General features: G+C 38.4%; 1 protein-coding gene across 10 annotated transcripts in view; it reads left to right on the top strand.

Moving 5' to 3' along the window:
* The window catches only part of KAT6B (lysine acetyltransferase 6B), a 121,484-nt gene that overhangs the window by 78,827 nt on the left and 15,789 nt on the right, over positions 1 to 26,868 (top strand). For all 10 annotated transcript variants that reach the window (XM_068198476.1, XM_068198475.1, XM_068198472.1 and 7 more), the window contains 3 exons: positions 1,794 to 1,935; positions 4,969 to 5,130; positions 10,018 to 10,111. In XM_068198476.1, the coding sequence (XP_068054577.1) occupies positions 1,794 to 1,935; positions 4,969 to 5,130; positions 10,018 to 10,111 (398 nt within the window). The remainder of the gene's footprint in view (positions 1 to 1,793; positions 1,936 to 4,968; positions 5,131 to 10,017; positions 10,112 to 26,868) is intronic.

The raw sequence follows: 26,868 nt of genomic DNA, 5'->3' as shown, positions 1-26,868 counted from the left end.
TTCTAGTATTAATGTCAATGTGTAGCGTGTATTGGTGTGGTTTTGTTCAAGGTTTATTTTTGTGGTTTGGTTTTGTTGGTTTTGTTTTCACGTATTTGTTTGGTTTTGTCTGGGCATTTTTGGTTTGTTTTTTGTTTGTTTGTTTTTTCTTCACCGTTGCAATGAGGTATGTCTGACTTATGGCCCTTTAGACAAATTGCTTTTGGTTGTGGTCCAGGATTTGTTAAACTCCTTTTTTCTAAGGACCAGGGAAGATGTCATGCTAGATAAATGAAGTACAAGTGGGCAAGTTGTGGCAACAGCATCTCATTTCTGACCGTCTTTGCAAGGGTGTACCTTGGAGTCAGGCAGAGAGCCTGGACTAGTACATGTGCTCAGCAGATCTCTGCAGAGTTTTGTGTGTGCTGAAAATCAATGTTTTATAAATCTGTTGTCTCTATGGCACACAGGAAGATATTCAGAACGTTATGTTTATCAAGCTCTACTACTATAGCATGCAACGTGATCTGTTCCAAAATCCTGTTGCGCAGTGTTAGTCTAAACTGCCTTTTGTTTGTGTGGTGGGAATGAGGGATATGTCATGTATCCATCATATATAAATCAAGGGCTAAAAAAGTGTGGAGAGTGTTTCCCTTTCCTGTTATAACCACTGGTTTTGTAGTGTTAATTTTTTTATTTCAGTTTTGCTTTTTATTCCCTCAATTTATTGTGAAAGGGTGACTTACCTAGTCCATCAAGTAAATTAATGCCAGATAGAAGCAAAATGATGGCTAATTATTAGTATGAGACTAGAGTGGGATGACACTGTAGGAGGCACTGTGGCTTTCAGTTGAGTACAGTGGGCTTACATCATTGAACAAATAGTTCAAGCTACTTTTTATGTTGTTGATGAACTTCCTTAGGATACTGGAATAGTGCAAACCATGGCTGTAATTCCAGGATGTGCTAGTAACTTCAGAGCAGATAAAGATTGTCCTTTGCTCTAAAACTTTGCAGGCTAATTAATTTCTAGAGCAGTCTTCCACTGATTCAATAATTTGAAAATTAAGGTAAGTAGCCATAAAAATTAGCAAAGGGAGTGGTCTATGATGGTATGTAGAACACAGGGCATGCGGATTACTTGTATGTAGTCTGAACTGGATCCTGCCCAGAGAAGTGTATTTGTCTGTGTTGCCTATGGAGAGATGTTTTGCCTTTATGTGAACTCTTTGGGTTGGCTTCTGTAATAAAGTGATGGTTTTGCAGGGGGTGAGAGGGTAAAATCCTGCCAGAGTCTTGCCCAAGTATTTGGAAAACAGTGGCAAGAAAAGTCATCTCCAAGCCTTCCCCAGAAACAAAATAAGGAAAATTAAAAGGAGATCCTCTGTATCCTGCTTTGTGCTTCCTTTATATTTATTAGGAACAGGAAAGATGAAATCTGAAATATTACTCCAGTGTGCTTATTTTGATGGAGACCACAGGAAAAGCTAGGGTGAAGGGTGGGAAGGGGGAAGTAACTGAGATCTGCCAGAGGCTGAACCACAAACTGACCACAGCACAACTCTGTTGAATTAGGTTCACTGTGGTTGATTGATTGATTGAAGCTTGTTGTTTCTTATTTTCCTTTTCTGATGAGTAGTGTGTGAATGTTTAATCATTCACTCTAATGCTCTATGTACTTATTTAGTTATGTTTTAGCAGCACTTATATATGATACCTTATACGTGAATGGAAAGGGTTTTTCATTTGTGGTAACTTTGTTTATGGAATGTAACAAACTTTTTGTATAAAATATCTTCTTAATTTTCCTACAGGTTACCAAAGCTTTACCTGTGTGAATTCTGTCTTAAATACATGAAAAGTAAAAACATCTTGTTAAGGCACTCAGAGAAATGTGGCTGGTTTCATCCTCCAGCCAATGAAATCTACAGGAGAAATGACCTTTCAGTATTTGAGGTAGGTGTATCAAAAGTATAAGCTTTTGGAAAATAACCAGTTTGTAGCTGTTACAGACTAGCTGTAGAACTAGTGAAAACTTTAACATCCTTAAGTACTTCCTTGGAGATTCTTCTTATACTGCAAGTTAAGATTCTGCTTATACTGCAAAAACAAATCCACCTTCCCAATTCTGTCCTACCCTGCCATGTTCTTTTGTGATTCATTCTTTACTTGTACTTCATGCCTTAGCCAAGCTCTTTAAGATACTTGACTAGCATGAGTCTTAGGGCTTCCTTTGCAGTTCTCAGCTTGGATTGGGTTGCCTTTCTCTTCTCAGCAAAAGAACCCCTTTACACCCATTCATTTCTGGCTGCTTGAGTGTCTTGGGTGTAGGGAGAAGTTTAATCATAATGTAGGTGCTCCTGAAGTATAAAAGCAAGTAAAGCAGCTTCTTGCGTGTTCTAAGATCACAAATGTATCTCCTGAGTGCTTCTGCCTTAATTTTGGATGTTTGAGAAACTTGCTGTGAGATATAAAAAACCCCACAACCTCAACTTTGGATTTATTAATCTATGTTATTCTTTTGGGAGATGACTTATTTTAAGTATGAAGTTTTATGTATATCCTGGACAAGAGAATTCTTTGTTTCTAATAGCATACCTGCAGTTAAAACTATGCCTTAACTTTCACGTTCCAGTTTCTCAAGCATTATTACAGGTTGTAATAACAGAAAAGACTGGTGGGGTTACTAGGATTTCTTTTCTTAACAGTGCTATTGAGATGCATGTATTGATAATTTCTCTTTAATTGCAGATGTCATTCTTCTTCAAACTTGTATTTTCAAATTATATAAATGTCCTTTGTGCTTCGTCATTGCCATTATGTGTTCAAATAATGATAGATGCAGTCTGGAAGTCTTTTTGTAAATTAGAACAAGATCTTTGTATTTGTTTTTTTTTTTTTTTGGTTATGCTTGTGCTATGAAAAAATAACTATTTGCTTCAAGATTGTGTCCTTCCTGACTTGAGCAGTTTTTATAAATATTGAAGAACTGCCAGCAAAAGACTTATGTTGTAAATAGACTTACCTCTTTTCCTATCAAGAATGAAATTGCCCTAGATGTTTAAAATAACTTGATTTTCTCTGTTAGCAGGTGTTAAGAATTGTGGAGCATAGAATAGGCAAATTGTGCTTTCTCATTTATTGTTATTAACTACTGCTAACATGTAAATGAAAAATTCTTAAGAAAATAAAGTTAAGTACAGCAAAATACTGAGAAAGGTGATGATGAGGTGGGGGATTGCTGCAAGAAACACATGGAAAACAAAGTATTGTGAAAGCAATGTCCCAGCTCTTTCTCCACTGCTTTTGTTCCCTTTGTCTATTTTGGGTGCTTCAGTAAGCACTTGTGTTAAGCTTTCTGAAATAAATGTACTTGGTTTGGGTCTTTTTATTTCAAAGGTTAATGTCAGTTGTCACTGTCTGCTGTAGAAACTTAGTCCTTAGTTGATGTCCTTCTTCATAGATCCTTTCAAGAATTCTGTGCAACCATTTTCTTTTAGGCAGAATGAAGAGTTTGTGGTTTCCTTCATGCTTTGTGTTTTTGAGAGAAATGGAAATAAGTTTGGCGTTCTGTGATTTATGTACCTCTGCCCAGAGGATGACTTTGACAGATTTGAGAGCAGACTTTGACATAGCTTACTATTATGCTGTAGCCAAGCAACTTTTGACAGATGCTTCCTTTTGAGCTTGCTGTCCCTCTTTCCCTGCTTCTCACATTTAAAACTGATGAACAAGCCATGTTTGCCTGAAATTTAAGAAGTCTTTTTACATTTCTGTACAAATGTTCTTACTAAAAAAGACAGCTCGCATAATTTGCATTTTCAGGCTTACAGCTTAGCCAGTGGTAATTTCTGCTTACATAGTGTTCACATTTAATTTGCACACTTGCTAATAATTGTGAAAAGTAATAAAAAGCATCTGGACAATGGAGTGTGCTAGAAGAGTTTGACCTATTCGATGGCTCCTAAGAGCTGTATACAAGTTTATCCTGATGCCTTAAGGAGCAGTAGCTATTCATTGAATGTTTTTTCTTCAATCCACTTAATGCAGCTATACTACTGAAGTTCCCTAAAAATCCCTAAATATATCCAAGAGGATGGGTTTTGCTCAGATTTGTAACTAGGATTCTTACTCAAAACAAATTAGAATAGAAGATGGTTTCTTTTTCTGCACAGTTCCTGTCATTTGTTTCTCTCTGAATGAAATACATCAACTGTCTTTATCAAAAACATCAGTACAAGCAAACCTTTCTATTAAGATTATTTCAAAAATGTGTTGCCTTTGACTGAGCCTTTCAGGAAGTACCTAATTGATCTAGGAAATCTGCATTTGTGTCTGGCTTTTCTGTAGCTGTCTGAATCACAGCTTGACTCTTTTCACTCATAATATACCTAGACTAATTGTAGTATTTAGCCAGGAAATTTACCTCTCTCACTCAAAAGCATTTTAGCCTGGCATGGAAATTTTGTCTTGTCTAATTTATCCAAAACATTTATGTGATTGATATGTAATTTGCTGCTCATTTATTTGCCTTATATCTTAAGAACTCAACATAATACACTTCTTTGTTTGGGCTTTTTTTTTTTTTTTTAAAGTTGTTGTACTCCACTGCCTTCTAGCAAACCACAATTTAAGGCAGTTTTAACTAGTGCGTTTTTGTTATCTGCCAGTCATACTCACTTTCATTCCAGGAATAAAATGAAAGAGGTAAGTCTGTCTTGAAAAACTAAAAGGTGAAGTTACTTTGTTTAATAAATCCAGATACTCAGAGGTTACTTAAAAATGCAAAGTAATTAGCACCTACTGGAGGATTCTTATTTAAGAAGAAACTGGGGCATTTCTCTTTTGAATCTTGATGTGTTTTATTTGTTTGTTTCTTGTAACACCATACTGCTCATGTTTCCTTCTAGGATATGATTGATTCAATAAGTTGTTTTGTCCTAACTTGTTGGTGCTATGGAAATAATTGCATCTGTCTTGCTTTTCTAGGTTGATGGAAATGTGAGCAAAATTTATTGTCAGAATCTTTGTTTGTTAGCTAAGCTCTTTCTGGACCACAAAACCTTGTATTATGATGTTGAACCATTCCTCTTCTATGTCCTTACAAAAAATGATGAGAAAGGCTGCCATTTAGTTGGATATTTCTCTAAGGTAAAAATTTTAAAAGTGGGTTTATTTAATATTTGTAATGTCCTGCTCTCCTTAATGCTTCTCCGAAAAGCAAAGAAAAATCAGAAGTTGGAGAAAAACCCATAAGCTTGAAAGCCTCTCTGTAAATCTTGAATATGATGTGCATTGTCTCAAATACATTGTACTTTCTTCCCTCTGACTGATGCAAATTCAGAATTTGTTCAGCCACATGGATGGGGGTAGGTTTTTACTTGTTTGGGGATTTTGTTTCCAGAATTTGTTGTGATTTCAGTTGAATATTTAAATCTTTTTCCTTCCCCAACTTTTTTTCGTTAGTATGCCAAATCTAACTTGTAAAAGTTGCAGGTATTTGGAATGTTGATGTGTTTTCATGGCTTGACTGCTGGCAGCTCCAGCTGGCTATTTAGATGTAAATGGGCAGTGCTGTTGCTCTCTTGTGTGCAGTCTGATCTAATGCAGTTACTTGCTGCTCCCATGTAAGAATGCATTGCCTGACTTTGTGGTGGCTGCCTTGTTTAGACTGGATGTCTCAGTTGTAGCTGATTTTCAAGTAATAGATGGCTGCTATTGACAAAAATAATACTTAAGTGTACTGTCTTGACAAAAATGACCAAGAAAAATGGTGAACTATAGTTAGATGTGCCTGCAATGGGAAAAGCTGCCATTATTGTCCATAATTTGCCCCTAAGGGATGTGTTGAATAGGTACAGTTACTTAGAAATTCACTACTGATCCTAGTATTGCTACCTCCTATTGACTATATATTTTCTTTCTTGAATAAGTGATTTGTGGGAAAATGTTAGTTAGGAGAAGCCCAAAAGTCTTGCCAGAGTACCTGGATATTATACAGTAATCTCTTGGATGTCTGGCCACATCCTTCCGAGAGGTGGGCCTTGCTGGGATTAAAATGAGACATGTAGGCACAATTTACACTCTTTAATGTCAGTCAGAACTTCTTGTGACAGACATGTCAGCTTTTATTTAGCCAAGTATTTTCTCAATTTACTTAAGGTGTTGCAGCTTAAGGTGAGTCTCTTGATTTTTGTTCTTTATCATAGAATGGTTCATGTTGGAAAATACCTTTGAGATCGTTGAGTCCAACTGTTACCCCAGCACTGCCATGGTTGCTGCTAAACAGTGTTCCCAGGTGCCACATTTACAAGTATTTTGCACATTTCCAGAGATGGCAATTCTACCAATCCCATGAGCAGCTGTTCCAATGCTTCATAACCCTCTCAGTGAAGAAAGCTTTCCTAAGGTGCAATGTGAACCTCCCTTGATGCAACTTGAGGCCATTTCCTCTCAACCTGTCCCTACTTAGGATAAGAGAAAAGCTCAAGTAGAACATAGCCACAGCCTTTCCCTCCTCTTCCAGGTGCGTCACCCTGTCATAGAAGAAGATCAGGTTAATCAGGCAGCATCTGCCTTTCATAAACCCAAGCTGGCTGGACCTGATTCCCTGGTTGTCCTGCATGGGCCATGTGATGTCAGTCAAAATGATCTGCTCCGTGACCTTCCCCTGGCACAAGAGGTCAGGCTGACAGACCTGTAGTTCCCCAAATCCTCTTTCTGCCACTTTTTATGTGTTTTACAGTTGCTAACTGGGACCTTTATGGTTAACCAGAACTGCTGGTAAATGGTGAAGAGTGACTCAGTGAGCTCTTCCAGCAGTTCCCTTGGGCTCTGTGGACATGTAGATGTTTTAAGTGGCATGACAGGTCACTAAGCATTTTCTTGTGGATCACAGGGGCTTCATCCTGCTCCCTGTTTCTGTCTTCCTGCTCAGGGAGCTGGGTACCCTGAATACAGCTGGTCTTGCTGTTAAGAACTGAGGCAAAGAAGGCATGAAGTACCTCAGCCTTTTCCTCATTGTTGGAATGAGGTTTGGGCTGGGTTTAAGCCCAGCTGGAAATTAAACCCCATGCAGCCACTCCCCACTCCTTCCTGTGATAGAGGCAGGCAAAATGCAGAGGTTATGGGTTGGGATAACAATTTACTGGAAATAGTAATGAGATAAGAAATTGAACAGTAAGAGCAACAGTACTAATAAAACAGTGTATAAAAGAGGGTGATTACATGCAAAATGCTCAATACATCAGAGGTGACCTACTGCTCCCCCCACATTTTTTCCCCTTCAAGCTGGAGACAGTGAAAAAAAATGGTGCACAACCCTCCAGTCAGGACCAGCAGCATTGCACTGCACTGCTTGCCACCCATTCCTCTGGAAAAGGACAAAAATGTCTGTGGATCCTCTGAATACTCTTACCTCCACCCAAAACCATGCCCTTTTCTTGGAAGTGGAGAATTCCTTACTTTCACCCCCAGTGGTTATGTAGGTGGTACAGAATAACAACATTTTTTTCTTGTCTTGTGTGCCAGTGGCCAGTTTGCATTCTAGGTGTGCTTTGACCCTTCTAATACCGTCCCTGCAAAAACTCACAACACCCTTGAAGTCCTCGTGTTGCCTGCCCTCTTCTTCCAAAGGTGATAGACTCATTTTCCCTGAGCTTGAGACAAAGCTCTCTGCTCAACCAGTCAGGTTCTCTCTGCGTGCACATCTGGAAGCACATGGGGATGGCCTGCTCTTGCATTTTTAAAAATTTCCTTCTTTCAGTGTGTCTAGCCTTTGTGGACTCCTTTGCTTTGCAGAACTGCATCCTAAGGGACTTTCTCAACCAGCATCCTAAACAGGCCAAAGTCTGCCCTGTGGGAGTCCAAGGTAGCAGTTCTGGTGATTGGCCCCCCCTTCCCTATTTCTTCAAGAAACAGAGAAGCATTTCATTACCACTGTGTGCAAGATGACCTCCAGTCATCACATCACCCCCCAGTCCTCTGTTCACACACAGCAGGTCCAGCTGAGTACCTTCCCCTTTTGGCTCACTCACCAGCTATATCAGGAAGTTATATTCCATACATTCCAGGAACCTCCTAGTCTGCTTCACTTCTGCTGTGCTGTGTTTCCAGCAGATATCTGGTAAATTGAAGTCCCCCTCAAGAACAAGGGCTAGTGATCACGAGACTAACCCCAGCTGCTTATAGAACAATTCCTCTGCCTCTTCCTTGTGGTTGAGTCTCTATAGCAGATTCCCACCAGGATTATCTGCCCTGTCACCCTTCCTTCTGATTCTTGCTCAGAAATACTCAACTCTTCCATCACTGTGATTAAGCTTAACAGTCCTAAACATACAAGGCTACCCGACTGCCTCTTCTTCCTCACCTATCCCATCTGAAGGGTTTCTAGCCATCCATTTTAGCACTCCAGTTGTGTGAGTAATCCCACCATGGCTCCCACTATGTCATAGTTTTCTTGCTGCACAATGGCTTCCATTTACCCCTATTTGTTGACCATGCTGTGTGTTGGTGTAGGTGCTCTCAAGTTGGGCGATTCAGTCCTGCTGCCTTTTTGGGAGGAGCAGTTCTAATGCCTGTGTGACCATTCTCAGGCACTTCCGTGGTTTCTAACACATCAATAACCCTTGTATCCTTGCTGCAATATGGATCTCCGTGTCCTACCTTTACTGAGGTGGCAGAGTGAAGGATGTTCTTAGTACACCTTCCCTCAAACAATGGATGCATTTTCTTAGTCCACTTCACCCCTGTTGCTTTTGGCCAGCCTGTGTTGATCACAATGTGATCTGATGATCACAAATATTATCACCACCAAAACTTAGAGAAAAATCTTAATCTCAAATTATTGCATGTCATCCATCTATGTATTCCCCCCTCCCCCTCTCCTTTTTTTTTAAAGAATGTGTGTGTGTGTTTTTGCTAGGAGAAATGCTCTGGCTTTTCTTACCTGTTTATAAACATTTTGCCAGGATGTGGACTTCTTACTAGCAGTTGTCTTGAGAGTTTGGGAGGCATGTACAGAGAAAATACTTAACTATGTTGTAGAATCTAAGCAACCTTGTGAAATCTGGCTTAGGTATCTGACAGAGTATTTGGGAATGAATCTACTGGCATGTGATCCTGTCATGTCATCACTGGTCTAGTGTCATCGTGTGTGGAGGCTGAAACGATAGCTGGTGTCTTAAACTATACATGTGCTTACTACAGCTCCTTGTCAGTTATTCTGACCTGAATATTTCTGGTTGCTTTGATCTCCCTCAAAACTGCCTATTGCTGATTTTTGGGTGTAATCTTTTAAATGTAACAAAGCTCTTCCTTCTTATCAATAAACTGGAAAGAACCTATAAACTTCTGTAGTTAGAACAGCTTCCTAATCATAGCTTCTGCTCTCTTAAACAACCCGTGTAGTATTTGTCTCCATTGTCTCTGTATATGACTTCATTCTGTCTGAAAGCTTTTGTTTCTGAGCATTCTGCCTTGATTTCTGCTCTGGTAATAAGCATCTAGCTTTGAAAAACTTGATATGCTTCAAGTATAACTTCTTAGTTCTGCACATACGGGGTTCCTCCCCTGCACCCTGACCACATACTCACAGAGAAGACAAAAAAAAAAAAAAAGTAAAAACCTGCAGGCACTTAGTGTAGCAATTACAGAAAATACAACTGGATATTGTATGGATAGTGTATGGATATTGTATTCCACTTCCATATCCTTGAGAGAACGGTCAGTGAAGCATGAAAATATTTCCTTCTCCTTACTGTCTTTCTCCTTTACAGCACTTAGACTTTATTATGCTGTTCAGACAATGTGTTTAATTTTTAAGATGCCAAGTGGTTAAGTAATTAAAAAATCTTCTGAAAGGTATGTTTGATACTTCTTTCTTAAAATTAGACATTAACATGGAATTATTTGACTTTGGTACTGAAGCCATGCATCTGTTCACCTTATTGGGATATTTTACAAGGACAGTAGCAGGTGCAGGCAATTGCCCACTTCAGCAGTGCTTTGACATACTTGATCTGTTTCTCCTTCCCACAGGAAAAGCTTTGCCAGCAGAAGTACAATGTCTCCTGCATAATGATCATGCCCCAATACCAAAGGCAAGGATTTGGAAGGTTTCTCATTGATTTCAGTAAGTGAAGTGTTTTATTTACACTTGTGATCCAAGGAGCTGATGGCTGTTATATGAAAGTGTAACACATAAAACTTTATTTAACTCACTCTGTTGTTTTTATCAGTAGATAATGGGATTTCTGTTTATATTTACATAGGATAGAAAAGCTCCCTGAAGTGAAAAACTTAGTGCTGCTCTGTTATTGTACTCGAGAAAATTGAGAATGGATCTCTTGGCAGTAATATTAGCTCACAAAGCTATTACCCTGAATGAGTTGTCTAAATTACTTTCCATTTTGCTTTGCTCATTAGTATGAGAAGAGGCAATTATTTGTGATTATAGCTAAGAAGGTGTTAGTCTGAGGCATTCTCTCCATTCTAATATTTCTAGCTTGTATCTTTTCTTAGCCAAAAAAAAAAAAAAAGCTTTAATTGAAGAATTGCCCCATGGAAGAAAAGTATTTTGGTTTTTGTCTTCATCACTTTCTTAGTGGAAATTGTTACCAGAAAGGGTGTAGGTGTTAGTGTCTGTACAAGAACTTGCTGCATTATTTTGCTGAGCTGTCTGACCTGTTAGAAAGCTTCAGGCGCACTTATGTAAATATAGATTTGTTATTCCCCAAATTTTTGTGTACAAGGGAACTCCAAAATTATTTGAGGAAACTTCTCAGTTGAGTGTCCTCATTACTACTGAATCCATCTTTCTACTGTGATTTAGAGGGAGGATAAGGAATTAGTGTATATTGTATGTGGCTGCTTTTCTCTATTATGTTTTATAAAGCACTGTAGAATTACATGAGAGTAGAGATAGTTCAGATAATAGGATTCCTGCCCTGAAGGTGTATGCAAGAACATTAAAATGCAAATAATAATACATTGCAGTATAACAGCAGGACAAAGACAATCATTTGTAACTGTAGAGTTTTCAAGTTCTGTTCTTGCAGTGTTGTACCCAGCATGACTGTGCTAGTGTGTATAAAGATACTTAGTATGTCCCATCATTGCATGGCTTTATAAACAGCCTTCACTGTACCCCTGTGAGTTAGGTGAAAATGGTTCTGGACCACTTAATCCACCACAGAAATGTAGCTGTCACTGGAGTGGAACACAGCAGCTGTTCCATTGTGTGACTTCTGCAACCTTTTAGCGAAGGCTGTGAGAAGTACCACATCTTTCTGAATCTGTGGAGAGAACTTTCAGCTTACTTAGGTAGACGTTGGCCCTCTTTTAGGATTATAATCCTTTTTTTTTTTTTTTGTGAAAGGAGATGAGGAACTCTAAACTGGGCACTGGTAAGTGCTTCCAGGCTTTTCCTTTGTTTGTTACTCTGTGGTGTCTCTCTCTCCCTCTCAAAAACAAAAACAACCCCAAAAAACCAAAACAAAACCACTCTCAACAAATGTTATTCTGGTTTGCAATGGTTATAAATACAAAACTGATAGCACAGCCATGAAACCCGTGGATTCCACAGAAGGTCTGGGTTATGAGTATGCTGTGTCCCTGTGGATGTGTGCTCTACTACTGTGCCTTGTGCTGCTCAGTCTGGGAAAATCAATAGGCTGTTCTGGCCTTCTTGTTCTTCTGGAAGAATCTGGAAGTGCATGGGGTTGTTTGAATAATTAGATTTTTTTGTGATAACTTGCTTGGAGCTTATCTGGTGCTATTCTTAGACCTTCCCTCTTTGCAGACACGTTCAGATCACAGGTGTGGGCTGCAGCTGTACAGACTGGACACAGGCCAGACACACCTTTAGCTACTGCTGTGGCTACCAGACTGCCCACTTCAGTAGCACACAGGCAGTCCTTCAGTACTTTCCCTTTGTTTTCTGGACAGAGGTTCCCTTAACTACCTGGGAATCAGACATTTTCATTTGCCAACAGAATGAGGAACCAAGAGAGGACTGAGACAGTCTGGCTCTCTACTGTGAGTAAGGTGCAAACTACCTAAAAGGTAGTGAGGGAACTGCTTGTGCCTGTTATTCCCTAGATGTAGAAAGGAAGGGAAAACTTTCAAGGCTAGTTTTCCTACAAGGTATTTATTTGTATCTTTTTTCAGGAGGGAGGCTGAATGCCGTGAAATGGGGTATAGCTTCGTCTGAATTAGTGACCCCAGAATCTGTCTTTGTACAGGAAAACCCTTCAAAATTAATTTACTCTTTTTCTTGGAATTTGATGTGTTTCTGCCTTGTGACTAACTCCCATCTTTGTACTTTACTCTTTCTGTTCACTTGTAGTCTGAGTATAAATTCCTCTAACTGGTCTGAGAAGATACGATATAAAACCCCCCAGTTATTATTCTAAACTTGAACAGACCAAGTTTATCATAGTTTAAAGCATTCTTTGCCAGTGACATTATCTAGACTGTCATGTTCTCATAAAGTCATAGCAAGATAAATTTTATGCTCTGAATGTTAAGTCTTCATTTGTTATGTGGGTAATGCTTGTAAACTGCTCTATTTTGAAATCTGTGAAGCAGTCACTGGTACTTGTCTATTTTTATAATAGTAACCAGAACAGTGTTTAGACTATAATAATAAAAATGTAACTGAGCAAGTAATTTTCAGAAAATGATAGTTACAAACCACAGAAGGGAAGATTTTAAGAACTCTGTGCAACCAATTGACTGCTCACAATTTTTTGTATATATCTAGACTTGATAGGCTGGAAAGAACACAGCCTTTAAGCTACTACACAACTTCTGCTTTGTCAGCAATCTGCTGAAAATGTAGTTTGTGGTAAAAATTTGCTTTTTTTTTTTTGCTAAGTGAAATGCATTTGTTTGTTCAGATTGTGATGCATTCCTTTATCTTGAGCTAATTTAATCTTCACAGATGAGTCTTATATGGTCATGCTGTAACTAGCAAGGGAAAAGAAATTTTCATTTTGCTAAAGGAAAAATAGGTATTTGTCTTTTGACTTCTGTTTTTTGTTTTTTCCATTTTAACATTTTCCTAACTACATTTAAACTTAGCTGTGTTTCATATCCAAACTGGTAATAGCAGTATTTCTTACACTGTAGACACCAATATAAAGATCTATCGGTCTGTCTCTTCAGGAATCTATAATCTCACCTATGGGAAAGAAGAGTTTTTAAAAGAGGAAATTAACTCTTGTGAGAAGCAGGTGTGCTGTAAAATGCCTGAGTTTGCTACTCTGATTGCCTTCAGCAATAATTCGATTTCTAGTTTTCTGCATGTCATTCATCATTTAAGTAGAAATGTTATTGTTAAAAAAATATGTTCTGTAACTGTGTTTTTAAAGCCTGGTAAGATTGTTTTTCATTAATTGTGGGGAAGTTAGAGATTTTGCCTGTGATAGAAATTTATTGGGCTGTTTAGAAATTGAAAAAAGTTTAGTTATAAATATTAAATGGTTAAACTATTGATTTGTAAAATTGAAGACCTGATACTGCTTCATTTAGTTTGAATCGCTCTAAGACAATCAGTTTAACCTGTTCTATTTTCTTGAAGCATGTTATGCTGAAGACAAAATGGTTTACATAAAGTCTGCAATTTGTTTACACTAAGTATGCTTTATTAAATGCTATTTTGTAACAGTTGGTTGATTTTTCACATGGGGATAAGGAACTTGATTTTCACTTGGAGTGTAGCTAACGTAAAAAGCATTTCCTGAAAATGAATAAGGGTCTTAATTTGCTTGTTATATTTATACCTTCCTGCCTTTTGCATGACTGAAATCTCCTGCCAAACTTTTTGGGTCTGGACTGTTTGTTTTGTTTTCATTTCTTTTTTGTTCTTGTATTCTGTGGGATTTACAGGATGGTGATTGCAGGGTTTTGTCTGAAGGAGAATAATTGACTTCTGCACCCATCTTTTATATTTGCTGTGAATAATGTTTTTGGGCAAGTAGACTCCAGCTGAAGTTGATCCAGAAATCAAGCAGAAAGCAGGCTTTATTGCCTAAGAGCTCGTTGTGGGATTATTTCATTTCAAGTCCTTTTGCAGTGATGCACAGCTGTGTGTCCCAAGGATTGAGTATGTGTGCTTGCATTTGGGTGAGCCATTGGATGCCTCTGTCAGTTCAGCCTGTATTGCTGCTCTGGTATGGACAGTGCAAGCACTGAAGCCACAGTGTTGTAGCTTCTCTCTGTGCAGACCCATTTCTTTCATAAACTTTAGCAGCTTGTCTATAAAAGACTTTTTTTTGCTTTCCTGATTTGAGCTCTTGCAAAGCCTGGAATCTTCATGTGCTTTCTATTTCTGTTCATTAGACTGCAGTGCCAGAACATACTAGTATTTCTTTATTTGGCATATCTAACACAGAGTTCATTATTACTAGAATGAAATACAGCAGTATTTCATATTTGTTTTCTGTAAGTTTAAAGTTGTCTTTTGATTCATACTTCTTCTCAAAGCTCATCTTGTCACAGTCTCACATTTCTGCATACTGGATTGCAAATTCCATGCTGGAGGCCTAGCCAGCAGCTGGAAGAAAAGAAATGCATGTGACTGTTAGGATAAACCTTTCCAACTGTGCTGGCTAGGATGTTGACAGTTCATTTGCATTACACTAACAACTGTGCTTAATGCTGAGGAGCAAAGTCCTTGGTAGCCTTTTGTTACTTACCTTGAGGCTGTTTCTGGTCCAACTGATTGTAGCACTTTCTTCCTCCCCTCCAGAATTCCTTGTTTCTATTTGGTTTATCTGTTCATTGTGAAATTATTATTCTTGCTCAAGAGATGAAACATGTTTAAGGATGCTGGGATTCTGTTTGGGCTAAATACATTCTTTGTTTTGTGGGATTTGGGGTTTTTTTTTTTTGGTTTATTTGTCTGTGTGGGAAAGTCAGTGCTAACTTTTTAAACTTTCCAATCACTTATTGCATGCAACTTGAAAAGGCTGGATTTCTTTTTTTCCTTAGCTTGACTTAACCCCTGATTCACCTTTAGGATTTAGGATGTGTAGCTCAGATTTTTTTGTGAGAAAATCATAATAGGGAAAGGCAATTCAAGTCTGACAGTGGAGGAAACAAATAGAATTTATTTTACCTGAGAACTTCTCTTCTGATGTAGGAAAATCGGCTCTGTTAAGTGTCCTTGTTTGCTCACTTCGCCAAATCTGATATGTTTCTTGGTCAAGTGTTGGTTTTTGCTTATTGTTCTGTTCAAACAGGTGAGTAAATCTTCAAGTCCTGATCTGCAGAAGCAACAGGGCAAGAGCAGTAATAGCACTTGTGCCACAGCTAAGGTATAGCATCAGGGAAAGCAAGTTTCCAAAGGATGAGAGGAACACAAAATTTGCTCTACAAGTAAGGGAAAACTGTTAATGAGAAGTTATTTCTTTCCTCCTAAATGCTTTTCATGAGTAAGTATCAGAGCCAGTGCTAAAGGAGGTCGGTACCATTAGTGATGTGTTTTAACTGTTAACCACTCTTTTGCTTAGTGGCAACATTCATTAGCCTACATTGCTTCTCAATAGTGTTTATTTGTGGTTCACAGCTTTGAAGAACTTGACTGAAGATCTGGAACTAAAGCTTTTTTTTTTTTTGCTCTCAATTCTAATCCTCTCCTCTCTACTGCAAATACCTACAATCTCATGTTCATATGAACCATTTAGGGGCTTTTGAGCACCAAGGCTGAATCAGTGAAATATTCTGGGCTGAAAGTGTGTGGGGAGTTAGTACAGGTGTCCTCAAAAGTTTGTTATACATGATCCTGTATGCACCTTCCTTGAGAAGTGAGGGATGGTGATGGGGCACTGAATAGGCAAAAAAAAAAAAAAAAAGATGCATAGCTTTGTAAAGTGCATTCTTGAATTCCTTCCAGTTTGCACTTGTTTCAGAAGATCTGCATCTCTTTATGGAAATGTGGAAGATGTTCCCTGCTTAGTGCCCAGTCATGCAGAAGTGGTAAGCATTGTGTGTTGAGCCCAGGGAATTGCTGTAGGCAGAGAAGCTTTCTGTCCCACAAGAGTCTTTAGGTAGCACAAACCTCTAGTGATGAGAATGGGGACAGTGTATTTATTTATTTCTTATGGCTGTCACTTTTGAGATACTTTTGAAACAAGCTGAAAAAACTGCATTCCATGAAACCTAGGTTAGTCTTCAGGCACAGCTTAAGGAGACTGAAAGGATGAGATTTTCTTCTGGTGATTAGTGCAATTTTCTTCTTCCATCAAGTTTGTTGAAGAGCTGGTCTAGTCTGTATAATCAATGTTTCTGTCAATGAAAAAATATTGGGTTGCTGCTAAGCTTGAAGATGAGCATACAGCTCAAAATAAAACCCTTACTTTTTAATACGATTAATTCAAAGAGCATTTACATTTCTAGGATCAGATAGTTATTTCCAACTTCTGTGTGGCTCATGTAACTGAAAAGCTCTGTCTTCTGATACAGACAAAAGGTTGTTTTTTATTAAAAGCAACAATTCCTTTTAGACAATTTTGGGCTTAGTTTTCTCACTTGTATGCATTACTGTGTCTTGAGTTTCTGCAGTATCTTCAGAAGGAGTCAGTCTTGCCTTCCATGGCTACTTGGACAATAATCTCTTCTAGTTTCATCTTCCAAAGTAGCTTTGTGGTGCTTTAATGTATCGAGAAGGTTTGAAAATATTGCTGTACCAAAAGATCTATTTTATAATTCACTTTTCTGTTCTCACTGTAGTATTTCCAGGCTTTCTGCTTTAACAGCAAATTAGGCTACTCCTTTGTGGAAACCTGAAAAGCAATGATTTTTTTTTTGCGAAGCACCATGTTTGTGCAGCCATCCAAAAAAATCTAATTGAGCAAAACTTAAAACTAGTAATGGACTAACATGTGGCCTTTCATTTAGGGCAACATATTGCTGGTAAGATACTAGCATTTGGGAAAATGTCAGCCCTGTTTGGAAGATGATTAACTTTTTAAATACAATAAATGTGTTGATAATAAGTGGTGGACTAGAGGAAAAATGCTGCCTCAGGTTTTTACAGGGCCTTTGAAAAACTAGTATATCAGTAAAGGAAGAGCCTCAGAAAAGGTGAAAGGCTTTCTTGATTGAAGTGTTTTCATTTTTTGGGAGGAAGCTGGAATGAGCTAAACAAGCAAAAGCCATTACAGTACAGAAATAGTGTGATTTCTTCTTTAAAGGGTACTTGAAAATTGAAGGAATGGCAAACTATTAACAGAAAAGTGCTGTGAGGGCAAAAGAGCAGAAGTAATGAAAATGTGTTTTTCTTCTTCATTATGATGAATTCACACAATTTATTTGCTTTGTGTAGCCTTACTTTTGGTGGTAAGTACCTGTGTAGACTTCTCTTAAAGTAACATGTTCAAGAGGGGGTAACTGATTTTAAACTATTCAGATGGAAAGAAGACATAGATCCTGAACTGAGAAAACTTAAGTTCTTTTAATAATTCATGAACTGACTTCTGGAAAACAAAACCATTTTAAAAATATAAATATGGATGATGTAATGAAACAAATGTGTTAGGAGAGATCAGAGGAAGTGTGTTCACGTGTGGCATTTAGGTTCTGATACACTTCTGGAAGTGCTGAGAACCACTGTCTGATACCTGCCTGCAGTTTAGAGCTAGGCCTGAGCTGCAGGAGGCTGTAAGTGGTTGGATCCACTTGTATGGTATGTGTTTATATAACAGTGATAGTCTTAATCTCTTTATGAGAAATAATTTGTTGGCCAGAAAGTAATCTTTTGGAAAACCTACTTTAAGAAAATCATATGGATTTTTTTTAATGTCTTAAGTACTTTAATCAAAAATAAATATGAAGTAGAAATAGCATTTCAAAAGTTAGATTGACTGTGAAATTATGAACATGCTCAGTAAACACCTCTTGCACTGTTATTGTCCAAAATCTGATGTTAGATGTTCCACAGTTTGCCCTAACAAATATTGAAATATAACAGAAATACAGTCTAGGAATAAACACACTTTAAAGAGTTGTTCACAGTCATGCTTTGCTGTGGTCTGTAAACAGAATTGAGGTGGGGATGAAGTGGGACCATGGGGGGTTTTTTAAGATAAAATTTACTTTAAGAGCATTTCAGAATTTCCTTTCTCACATTACAATCCTGAAAGTACTGTTTTGTTACGGCTGGGGCTGTGGCAAACAGTGGAAGGTGAAAATGCGAGACCAAGGGTGGAGAGGAGCAGTTTGTTTTTGTTACTAGGCTTTATTGGAAAGGTGTATTCTCAAACTGCACTTAGGAAGATTTAAGGATCTGTGTAAAAGAAACCTCTTTCATTTGTTAAATGTGGTGGCTCACTTGAATCATTCTGTGCTGTGGGGTGTTCTGTGCTTGACTGACTTGTTTGTGTACCCCGGAACAGAACACTGTGTCAGTCTCCCCATTGTTTTGTGGTGATGTTTACAGCACTGTGTCCAAATGAAAGGTTGAATTACCTGCTTTTTCTTTTTTTTTCTATTTTTTTTTTTTTTCCTTTGGGAATGAATTTTAAAGTGTCTGTGGTAGCTGTAAATCTGTGAGGGAGCCTGACTGCTGCTGCTTATTTTCAGTTCTTTTCTTGATGATTGATTATGTTGCTGACCCCAAGGCTTGAGTTTGGCCTCTCCTAAATAACTAATAAGGAGCATTCTGTCAAGCTGAGATTTAGATGAGGGGGGAATGAAGATGGATTTTGAATCAAGCTTAGTTGACTTAAGATTATTCCAAGAAAATCAGCCTCTTGGGATTTCTTGGCATCACTTTTATATAGCTTTAAGACACTGTGCATTTATCAGAATTGCAAAAGAAAGCAGACATGTCACTTCAGATACAGAAGCTAAGGCTATTTTAACTGAAGAGCATCTTTATTCCAGATAACATTGAGAACAGTGGAAAGGCAAAGCTAAACATGGTAAGAATGATAGTAAGTATTTTTTGAACAAAGCTGTATTTATAGGGCATTAGTGAACATGGAAAGCCATCTGCTGAAGACTGGTGGCTGAAAACAGATTTTAACTAAGTAATGTATCTTTAATTATTAAAATATTTACAGAGGGTAAGGTAGCCTGGGAGGAAAACAGATATTGTCTGAATTGGTAGGGTTCAGGTTAGGAAAGCCAAAGCCCTCATAAAGTTAAAACTGCCTGGGGACATTGAGGGAAAAAGAAAATCTTGTTTCTATACATTGGTGATTGGAGGAAGAATAGGGGAAATGTGAGCCCTGTCTGGAAGGAAATGGGAGAGCTGGTTATTCAGTATATGAAGAAGGCTGAGGTACTCCATGACTTTCTTGCTTTGAAAGCGTCTTCAGCAGTGAGAGCTCCAAGCCCATGGCCCAGGCAGTGGAAGGCAAAGGCCTCTCACTCTGTTGTTAAGGCGCAGAGAGAGCCTTGTGGCTTCCTTAATGGATGTCTTATTTCCAGTGCCAGCATTTTTATCAGTCAGTTCTACCTTCTGTAAAAGAAATTTTATTTTTCCCTTGTTTACTGCTGTTTTGAGTCACTAGATATTTAGCAGGTTACTGTATCTTGGGCTTAGCTTTTTGAAGCATGCTGTGATAGATACATTTGTGTTTGATGCTTGGTAGGTAATGTGCTCTTTCTTATGCAATTTCTGTGTATGTTGACTATCCAGATATTACCATCAAATTTAATAATAACCTTCTTCACCTGTTGGCTTTTTCTTCTTCTAAATCTTATTTGGTTAATTCCCTGTGATACAGCATGCTTTAGCAGAGCAAATGAACAGCAGTGACATTTTGCTGCCCCCACCAGACAAATACAACTTGCATCTTTTGTATCTTAAGCAGTATGTGTGTCATGACCACTGACCTGAGCAAACTTAGTACTTGGAGTGATTTCTTAGATGTGTCTTTTGGTTTCTCAGTATTCAGCTTCCCATTTCAGTTTTGTTCATGTTGTTTAGTACTGCTGGGCTGTCCTTTGTAGGTATGAATAAAATAATGATAGGAAAAGCTCTTGGGCTCTGGAGCTTTATCTGCTCTAAAATGGTTAAAACCATCCCTGATACAGTTTTGGTCCAGGGCATCTGTCACTTTCCAAGTGTGATAACAATCGTCCTGAGGCTGGGAGGATTATGTTAACAGCCAGGTTAACACTCCAGCTGAGAGTCAGAGCTTAATGGTATGGATGCCATCTGTCCATGTTGGTTGGCCTCAGTGCCATGTAAAGAGGCTGAGGATATTCAGAGTACTCCTTATATTAGGCAAAACCTCCTAGGTCCATCTTGCTGTCTTGTAGAGGTACCTGGAGCCTGTAAGAAGGCAAGCAGGTAAATGTCTAATGTGCACAGGAGATATATTTACAACCCAGTATTCATGTGCTGTCAGGATTAAACACCAGAAGGTAAAGGCAGTTCCTGAAGGGAGTTCATTCAACAGTTACAGTCGTATAAACAATTTATTTCTCGGTGTCATTTATTGAATAGTTTTTAGAATGTAAATTTAAATAACTTAAGATATTGCTAATAAAACCAAGAACAATACAGAGTTGTTAATGATCTTCTAAGCCACTTAACCTACTGACAAATTTATTCATTCAATTGGTATTCGAGACTGATGTCCTCTGCACATACAAGTCTTGCTTTTAAGGGTACTTCAGTTCTCTTTCTCTTGCTTATGCTTTCACTCTGCTTATAAGTAGTCCACTTCATACACAGAACCTCCTCTCAAGGGGGTTACTGGCAACTGGCACAGGTAAAATAAGTGTTAGCAAATTAATTCACTCAAAGGCTGCCTTTTGTAGGTCTGACTGTAATGCAGTCATCTTTACCTTTCCTTTTATTCACGAAGGGCATTTGTTTAGCCCTAACCTCTTCTGTGAAGCTTTCTATAAAGGAGCTAAAGGTTTTTGGGCCTCCTGTGTTGGGTTTACTTGAGGATGTGGAGAGGAATGAGAGCTGGCATTATTTCTTGTAACAATAATGAGAGAATCTTTGGCTTACTCTGTTCATCATGAAGAAAGCTTTCCTTTAGTCTGACAAAGAAAAGAGAATGTAGCAGGTTGTTCAGTGATCTGAGCATCTCAAGTTACAGCTAGTCTTTTTTTTAATAATGTTTGTGTGGATCTTGGGCTTGGGGTCGTTTGAAGCTGTTTCAAAAGTGCTTTCAAAGAGGGTACTAACACCTATTTAAGGTCCTCTATCTTTGACCTTCTTCCCACTGACATAGATAAGAACAGTTCAGCGGCACACAGAATAGTTATGGAAAAAATGGTGACATGAATTACAGTTTTAGGAATTGTAAGTCTTAATAAGCTCACACTTTCACCTCACCTATTTCTGCCTTCCACTCGTGGTCATACCTCTGAACTTGACGCATTGAGCTGACCTATCTGAATTGAACTGTCCTGTCTAATACTCATCTGTTTTGGTATTTCTGACTACCCTTTTGAACTTGTGTCTTCTCAACTTGTTCACATAATATCAAAACAAAGGATGTGATGTTTGTGTAACAAAAAACATTAGCTCTTAGGATAGCTTGAAATGTTGGTTTGAAGTAAATCTTCACTTTAGATACTGGTGTATTATTAAAACAGTTACTAGTACTTGCTGTTCCTTCAAATCTCAGGCTTGATACAGAACATTACATGAAAACTCACAAATTCTTCCCTGTCATACTAAAGGATTTATTTTACTTGGTTTTGTTTCAAACAAAACAAACTTTAATGGAAAAGTGCTTGATTCCATCTGCCTGAGTCTGGTAATTAATTTGTGGGGGATGGCCTTTCAGAGAAGAACTCTGAACATACAAGGGGAACAGCTTAGAGGTTGTTCTTTTGTTCTGGATAGATTCTCATGAGTATGTTTTCTTCTGACACAAATACTAACAAAATAGAAATAGGAGTTGAATAGTGCTGATTATGTAAGGGTTAGATTCTGAGCACAAGCTCTTGCATAGGACCTTCCACAAAACATTGATTTGGGAGTAAGGGTCTCTGAGAAGCAGATTTTTAAGCTGTTTCCAGCTCCCAGCAGTAGTTGAATTTTGCTGTGACACTCCTGTCTGCTCATGGTTTTCAGCTGTGCACTGGCATCTTTCAAGTGTGTGTCTGGAAGCCTTTCATGAGTACCTTAATTATGTTTTCAGAAGAGTTACTTCAGTGGTGTTGAGTTCCCTTTGCAATGTGTGGAATTGTATGCAGACGTTGGTATGTGTGATCATGATGTGCATACATAAATATGAACCTGAGATTGACAGGTTTAAGTTACACAGTGCATGGCAAAAAGTCCTTATCCTTATAAATCAGCATGAAGTCCAGAATGTTAGTGTTACTTAGTCACATGGTGTTACTTTATTTTGCAGATTTAGTGTGGATGTAGTTCTTAAAAGACTTCTGCTATGAAGGCTCTATTCAATCTAAAATTGTGGAAAGATCAGTAGACTAAAATCTGTTCTTGTGATCCAAAAAACCTACTCTTATTTGACTCCGTTTGCATGACATTCATACACAGTTCCTACCCCTTTGCCCTCCAGCAGCTCTTGCCAAGTGGTGATGATTCTGGTCTGACTTCACTGGCAGACCACATCAGTGGACTTGATTGCTGACTGCTTAACAACATGATGACATTAATAACCCAAATGATCTAAATTCTTAATTACAGGTACTTTTGCTCTTATTTGTTTATAGGGCATATTCATGCTAGATATAATACTATCTGATAAAAAATGGTGTTTAAAAAGGGCAGAAATGCATCTAGAATATTAATATAAAATCACAGATGCCTTAAAGCCTTCCCAACCTTTGTCTGGATACAAGTGCATAGGAAGTGCTCTCCAAGATGAATTCTTCCTAATAGGAGCATTTGCTGACTTCTTGGTGATGTCTCTCATAATTGTCTATCTAAACACTTCATAGAGAGATCCATACTTGTTTGAAGTGCTTTTTTCACTTTTTTGTAACAACAGAAAAAGATGCAAATGCAATGACCCTTGCTGTAATCTCAGTACACTGTAAAATATAATAGAATATTGGTATTAGTTCCTTGTACTGAGCAATATTTAGGCTAAATAGCAGAAAATAGAACATGATACTGCATTTCAGAGCTGTGTGATAGTGGTTACAACAAATTTCTTTGCTAATCCATTTTGAGCATTTTGGAGCATAGCATAGAAGGAGGGAGCATATTGATGGGTCCTGAGTTCAGAAGGTGATTGAACTTTGGTGTCATCCACCTGTTTGTTACAATGACAAACACATTCAAACCTCACAATTAATGGAACAGTTGGCTCAGAATCAGTTGTCCTCAAGGTCAGAGAGCTGTTAGGAGTTGACACAAGTAAAGAGGGTGATATGTCACAAGCATCAGTTGGAATGACCACGCTAGCACATCAGAAATCAATTTGGACAGCTCTTCTAGGGGAATAAATAGCCATCCTGGTCTTGGGCTTGTTGGAGAATGGGATTTTTAAGAGATAATGTGATTGGAGTGGGCAGGGGAAGGGGGCCCTCTTGCGTTGCATTTGAGATCCCATTATTCCAGTTTTTCAGGTCCTGTGGACAAAAAGGTGGAAATAGAAGACTGTACTTTGTCCTTGAGCTATAACCTCACAGGGGTTACAGCGATGCAGTGAGTAGCTTGTAAGACTGGACTGCTGCAGTAGATGTGTCACAGTCTCTTCAGGAACAGGCAGGGAAGCCAAGGGGAGGAGGTTGTGCTCTACAAAAAGATTCCTTTGGAATCTTCCTACTTGGAAGCATGGTTCTCTGCTGTGGAATGGGTCATAGGCCTGTCAAGACTTCTGTATGCTTGAGAATCAGAGGACAAAGCCGCAGCCATTAATGCTGTGCTGCATTTGTTATACATAGCCTAATCAAAAAATGGGAAGAGCTGCTTGGAACCTTCCAAGCAGCTGGGTGATACTTGCTAGTGAAAGGCCTTTTTTCCCCAAGAATATTTGAAACTGTTCTGCAAGGACAGCAACATACTTGGGACACTGTTTAGACACAGATTTTGGAAGAACCTGCTAGGGCAAATGCTTTGTATTTGGCAGCCCAGGATGTACTGCCTGGGAGATAGTAGGATTTCATATCCTGAGAGAAATTAGGATGGTAACTATCAGACTGAGGTCAAGAATTTTATCTTGTTTAAAGAACTGCTGAGTGGTGTCCTCCAAGAGGTTTGCTGTGAAGAGCAAAGGCGCGCAGGACATGTTGATCTCTGGAGACAGTTTCCTTAGACTGCAAAAATTACTTACTCTAATGATCATGACAATAGCAGGCATGACAGTAAGCCTGCTGGGCTGCAGGGAGAGTTCCTGACTTTAGCAAAGCCAAATTCTCCAAAAGGCACTGGTATTGCTTATATATGCAGCTATGTTAAGCCAAAGCTTGGTTGGTGTTGAAACTGAGGGAGTGGAAAAAAAAAAAAAAACAAAAAACAACAAAGTAATGAAATGTAGAGAGCTATTAGAAGTATGTGGACAGGCAAAGGAAGAGTAAGCAGAAGATGGCCCTGCTGATGAATAGAATAAGCATAGTGTGACAACAGAGGGGCTTGGTGTGGATCTCAGAAGAGATCTGGGGTACTCTGTACTTTCTTGGGAGGACCTGTTCTCAGGTGTGACAGAATTTAAGTAGCAGAGTGAGATGCCATCTTTGCTAGAGGAAGATCGAGCTACAGAGTGCTTAAGTAAAATGGTGAGATTTGTCCTAGGAAACTGGCTGACATGACTCCAACACCTCTCCCCACTGACTTTGAGAAGTCAGGGCAATTGGGAACATCCTCAGTAACTGAAGGATGACAAATGTTACATGCATCTTCAAGAAACTCAAGGAAGATGAATGAGTGAAATAAATGGTTGTGCATCACAAAGGCTATAGAGCATATGACTTGGTATAAGTCACATAACATAGGTCTGTATAAATTGTGTCTACAGGTATTTCCCTGTGTGCTATCTTCTGAAACTTGGTTGTTAGCATTACAATGCCTCATGATAGGAGAACTTTGAAGTAAGCTTCAGGAAGTTTGGAAGTGCTGTCAGCAGGCTGTCATTTAGGCACTGTCTTGCATAGGTGCATTTTGAAGTGGATTTGATAATGTGGTACTTAACACTTGCAGCTTTCCTGCAGCCTGTTTATAGGATCAGTGGTGTTTTCCTATTGTTAGTATAGCTGAACAGGTTGAGAGAGATGAAATGGAGTTCTGCATTGACTGCAATTCTGTGTAGCTGTTCAAATGAATTTGATTGCAGTGGCCTTAGTGCAGGGCTGGAGAGCAAGGCTGTCCTTTAGAATGGCACACTGTGTCTCTGCTGTCTGTGTTGTCCTTGGTTCAGTTCAGCCATTTACAGCTCACTGCTGTATCCCAGCACACACCATGACAGGCAAGGGGAAGCTGCTGCCACTTCACCTTATTATGGCTTGCTGTATGTTCTAGCAGCTTAGTAGCTGTTTCATGACTGACAAACTGACACTTGTTCTAAGCTATGTCATTCCTGCTTGTGAGTTGACACCTGATTTTAAAATAGCCTTTCTATGCAGACTAGGCTTGAGCAAGTTTGGAATCATTTAAGTTTGCTTTTTTTGTTTTGCTGTGAGGCAAATTACAGTGGCAAAAGAGACTCCATGTTGGAAGCCAGATTAACAGATTTGAATTTGCTTCTTCATATGGTCTATTCCTCACTCTGATTCTCTGCCATTACGTATTACAAGCATACAGTCTGATTTTCTGGGTTTAAAAATGATTGGAAGATTATTCAGAGATGATAATACAGTCTTTGTTTTGTGGGTATTTTAATACATAAGCAATAAATTAAGGGTTTTGCTATTATGCTTTTCTTAAATTTTGATCCTTTGTACTTTAAGAGGTGGAGACTCAGTTCCTTTCATATAAATGAAGTAAAGATTCCCAATACAGAAAAATTGAAGTTTTTCTCTTTGAAGGTGCCATGATGATGCTCATGTAGTTTTACTAGGACACATGGAAGATGATAGCAAAGAAGGAAATCTTTATTATGTTCATGCAGGGTTTCATCAAGACAGCTTCTTGTGCTTTTAAGACCGAGTCCTCTCTTGTTCCAAGGCTAGTAGTAGGTTATAACCACTGGCAAGGTTACTCCTGTAAGATGCAGGAGTTATTCTCATCCAGGGACCTTTGCTATATTGCATTTTCTGTATGGTTCTTCTCCTGTAAGAGTTGCTCCTATTGAAGAGCTCCGTGTGTACAGTTTATTGATAATTCTGTGAATGTGGAGCTATGAAAAAAGATGTAAACATTTCTCAGTAATGAGATTTTGCAGTGAAGCAAAGCTCTCCTTTTCCTGCATTACACTACCATTGGTGTAGTTCTGTTTTTGAAAGAAAACAGAACTATTTGGCTGCGCTTTTCTTTAAGGTAAAAGCCTATCTAATGTGCAGATATTTTGAGAAAAGTGAAGATACAAATTTGAATTACAAAATTTGAATAGAAATTTGTGTTCTTTAGAACAACTAGGCTAATCCAAGATAAGGACTAGAATACTCTGGTAGGACACATTATAGTTTATAGTTTAAAGATATCTGGCTTTTTGCTGTTTCTTTTGTAAAGTGTGCTCTGTCTCAATTACAAGAATTTAACAGACTTTCTTTACTAGTATTTGTAACTTTCTTGTTCATAGAGATTGATGTGTTTGATTTCCTAGAAAGTGATATTGCACATGGCTTTTTAAATAAGATCAGAAATATGTTTGTCTCCAGTGCATGCTGTGATTGATACATAAGACACATAAAGCTGTTTCTTTGGTCACAGGCTCTCAGATAAAATACTTTTCAAATTTTCTGTGCAAACCATTATTTCCAGAGGTTTTGTAGCAGACAAAAAAGTGTTCTAGCTAAAAAGTAGGAGTCATTAATCCTTACCCTTGGGGTCCACTTTGA

Source organism: Anomalospiza imberbis, chromosome 8 (assembly GCF_031753505.1).
Source record: "Anomalospiza imberbis isolate Cuckoo-Finch-1a 21T00152 chromosome 8, ASM3175350v1, whole genome shotgun sequence".
Taxonomy (NCBI): Eukaryota; Metazoa; Chordata; class Aves; order Passeriformes; family Viduidae; genus Anomalospiza; species Anomalospiza imberbis.
The sequence above is the reverse complement of the archived record's forward strand: the minus strand, read 5'-3'. Positions and strand labels throughout refer to the sequence as shown.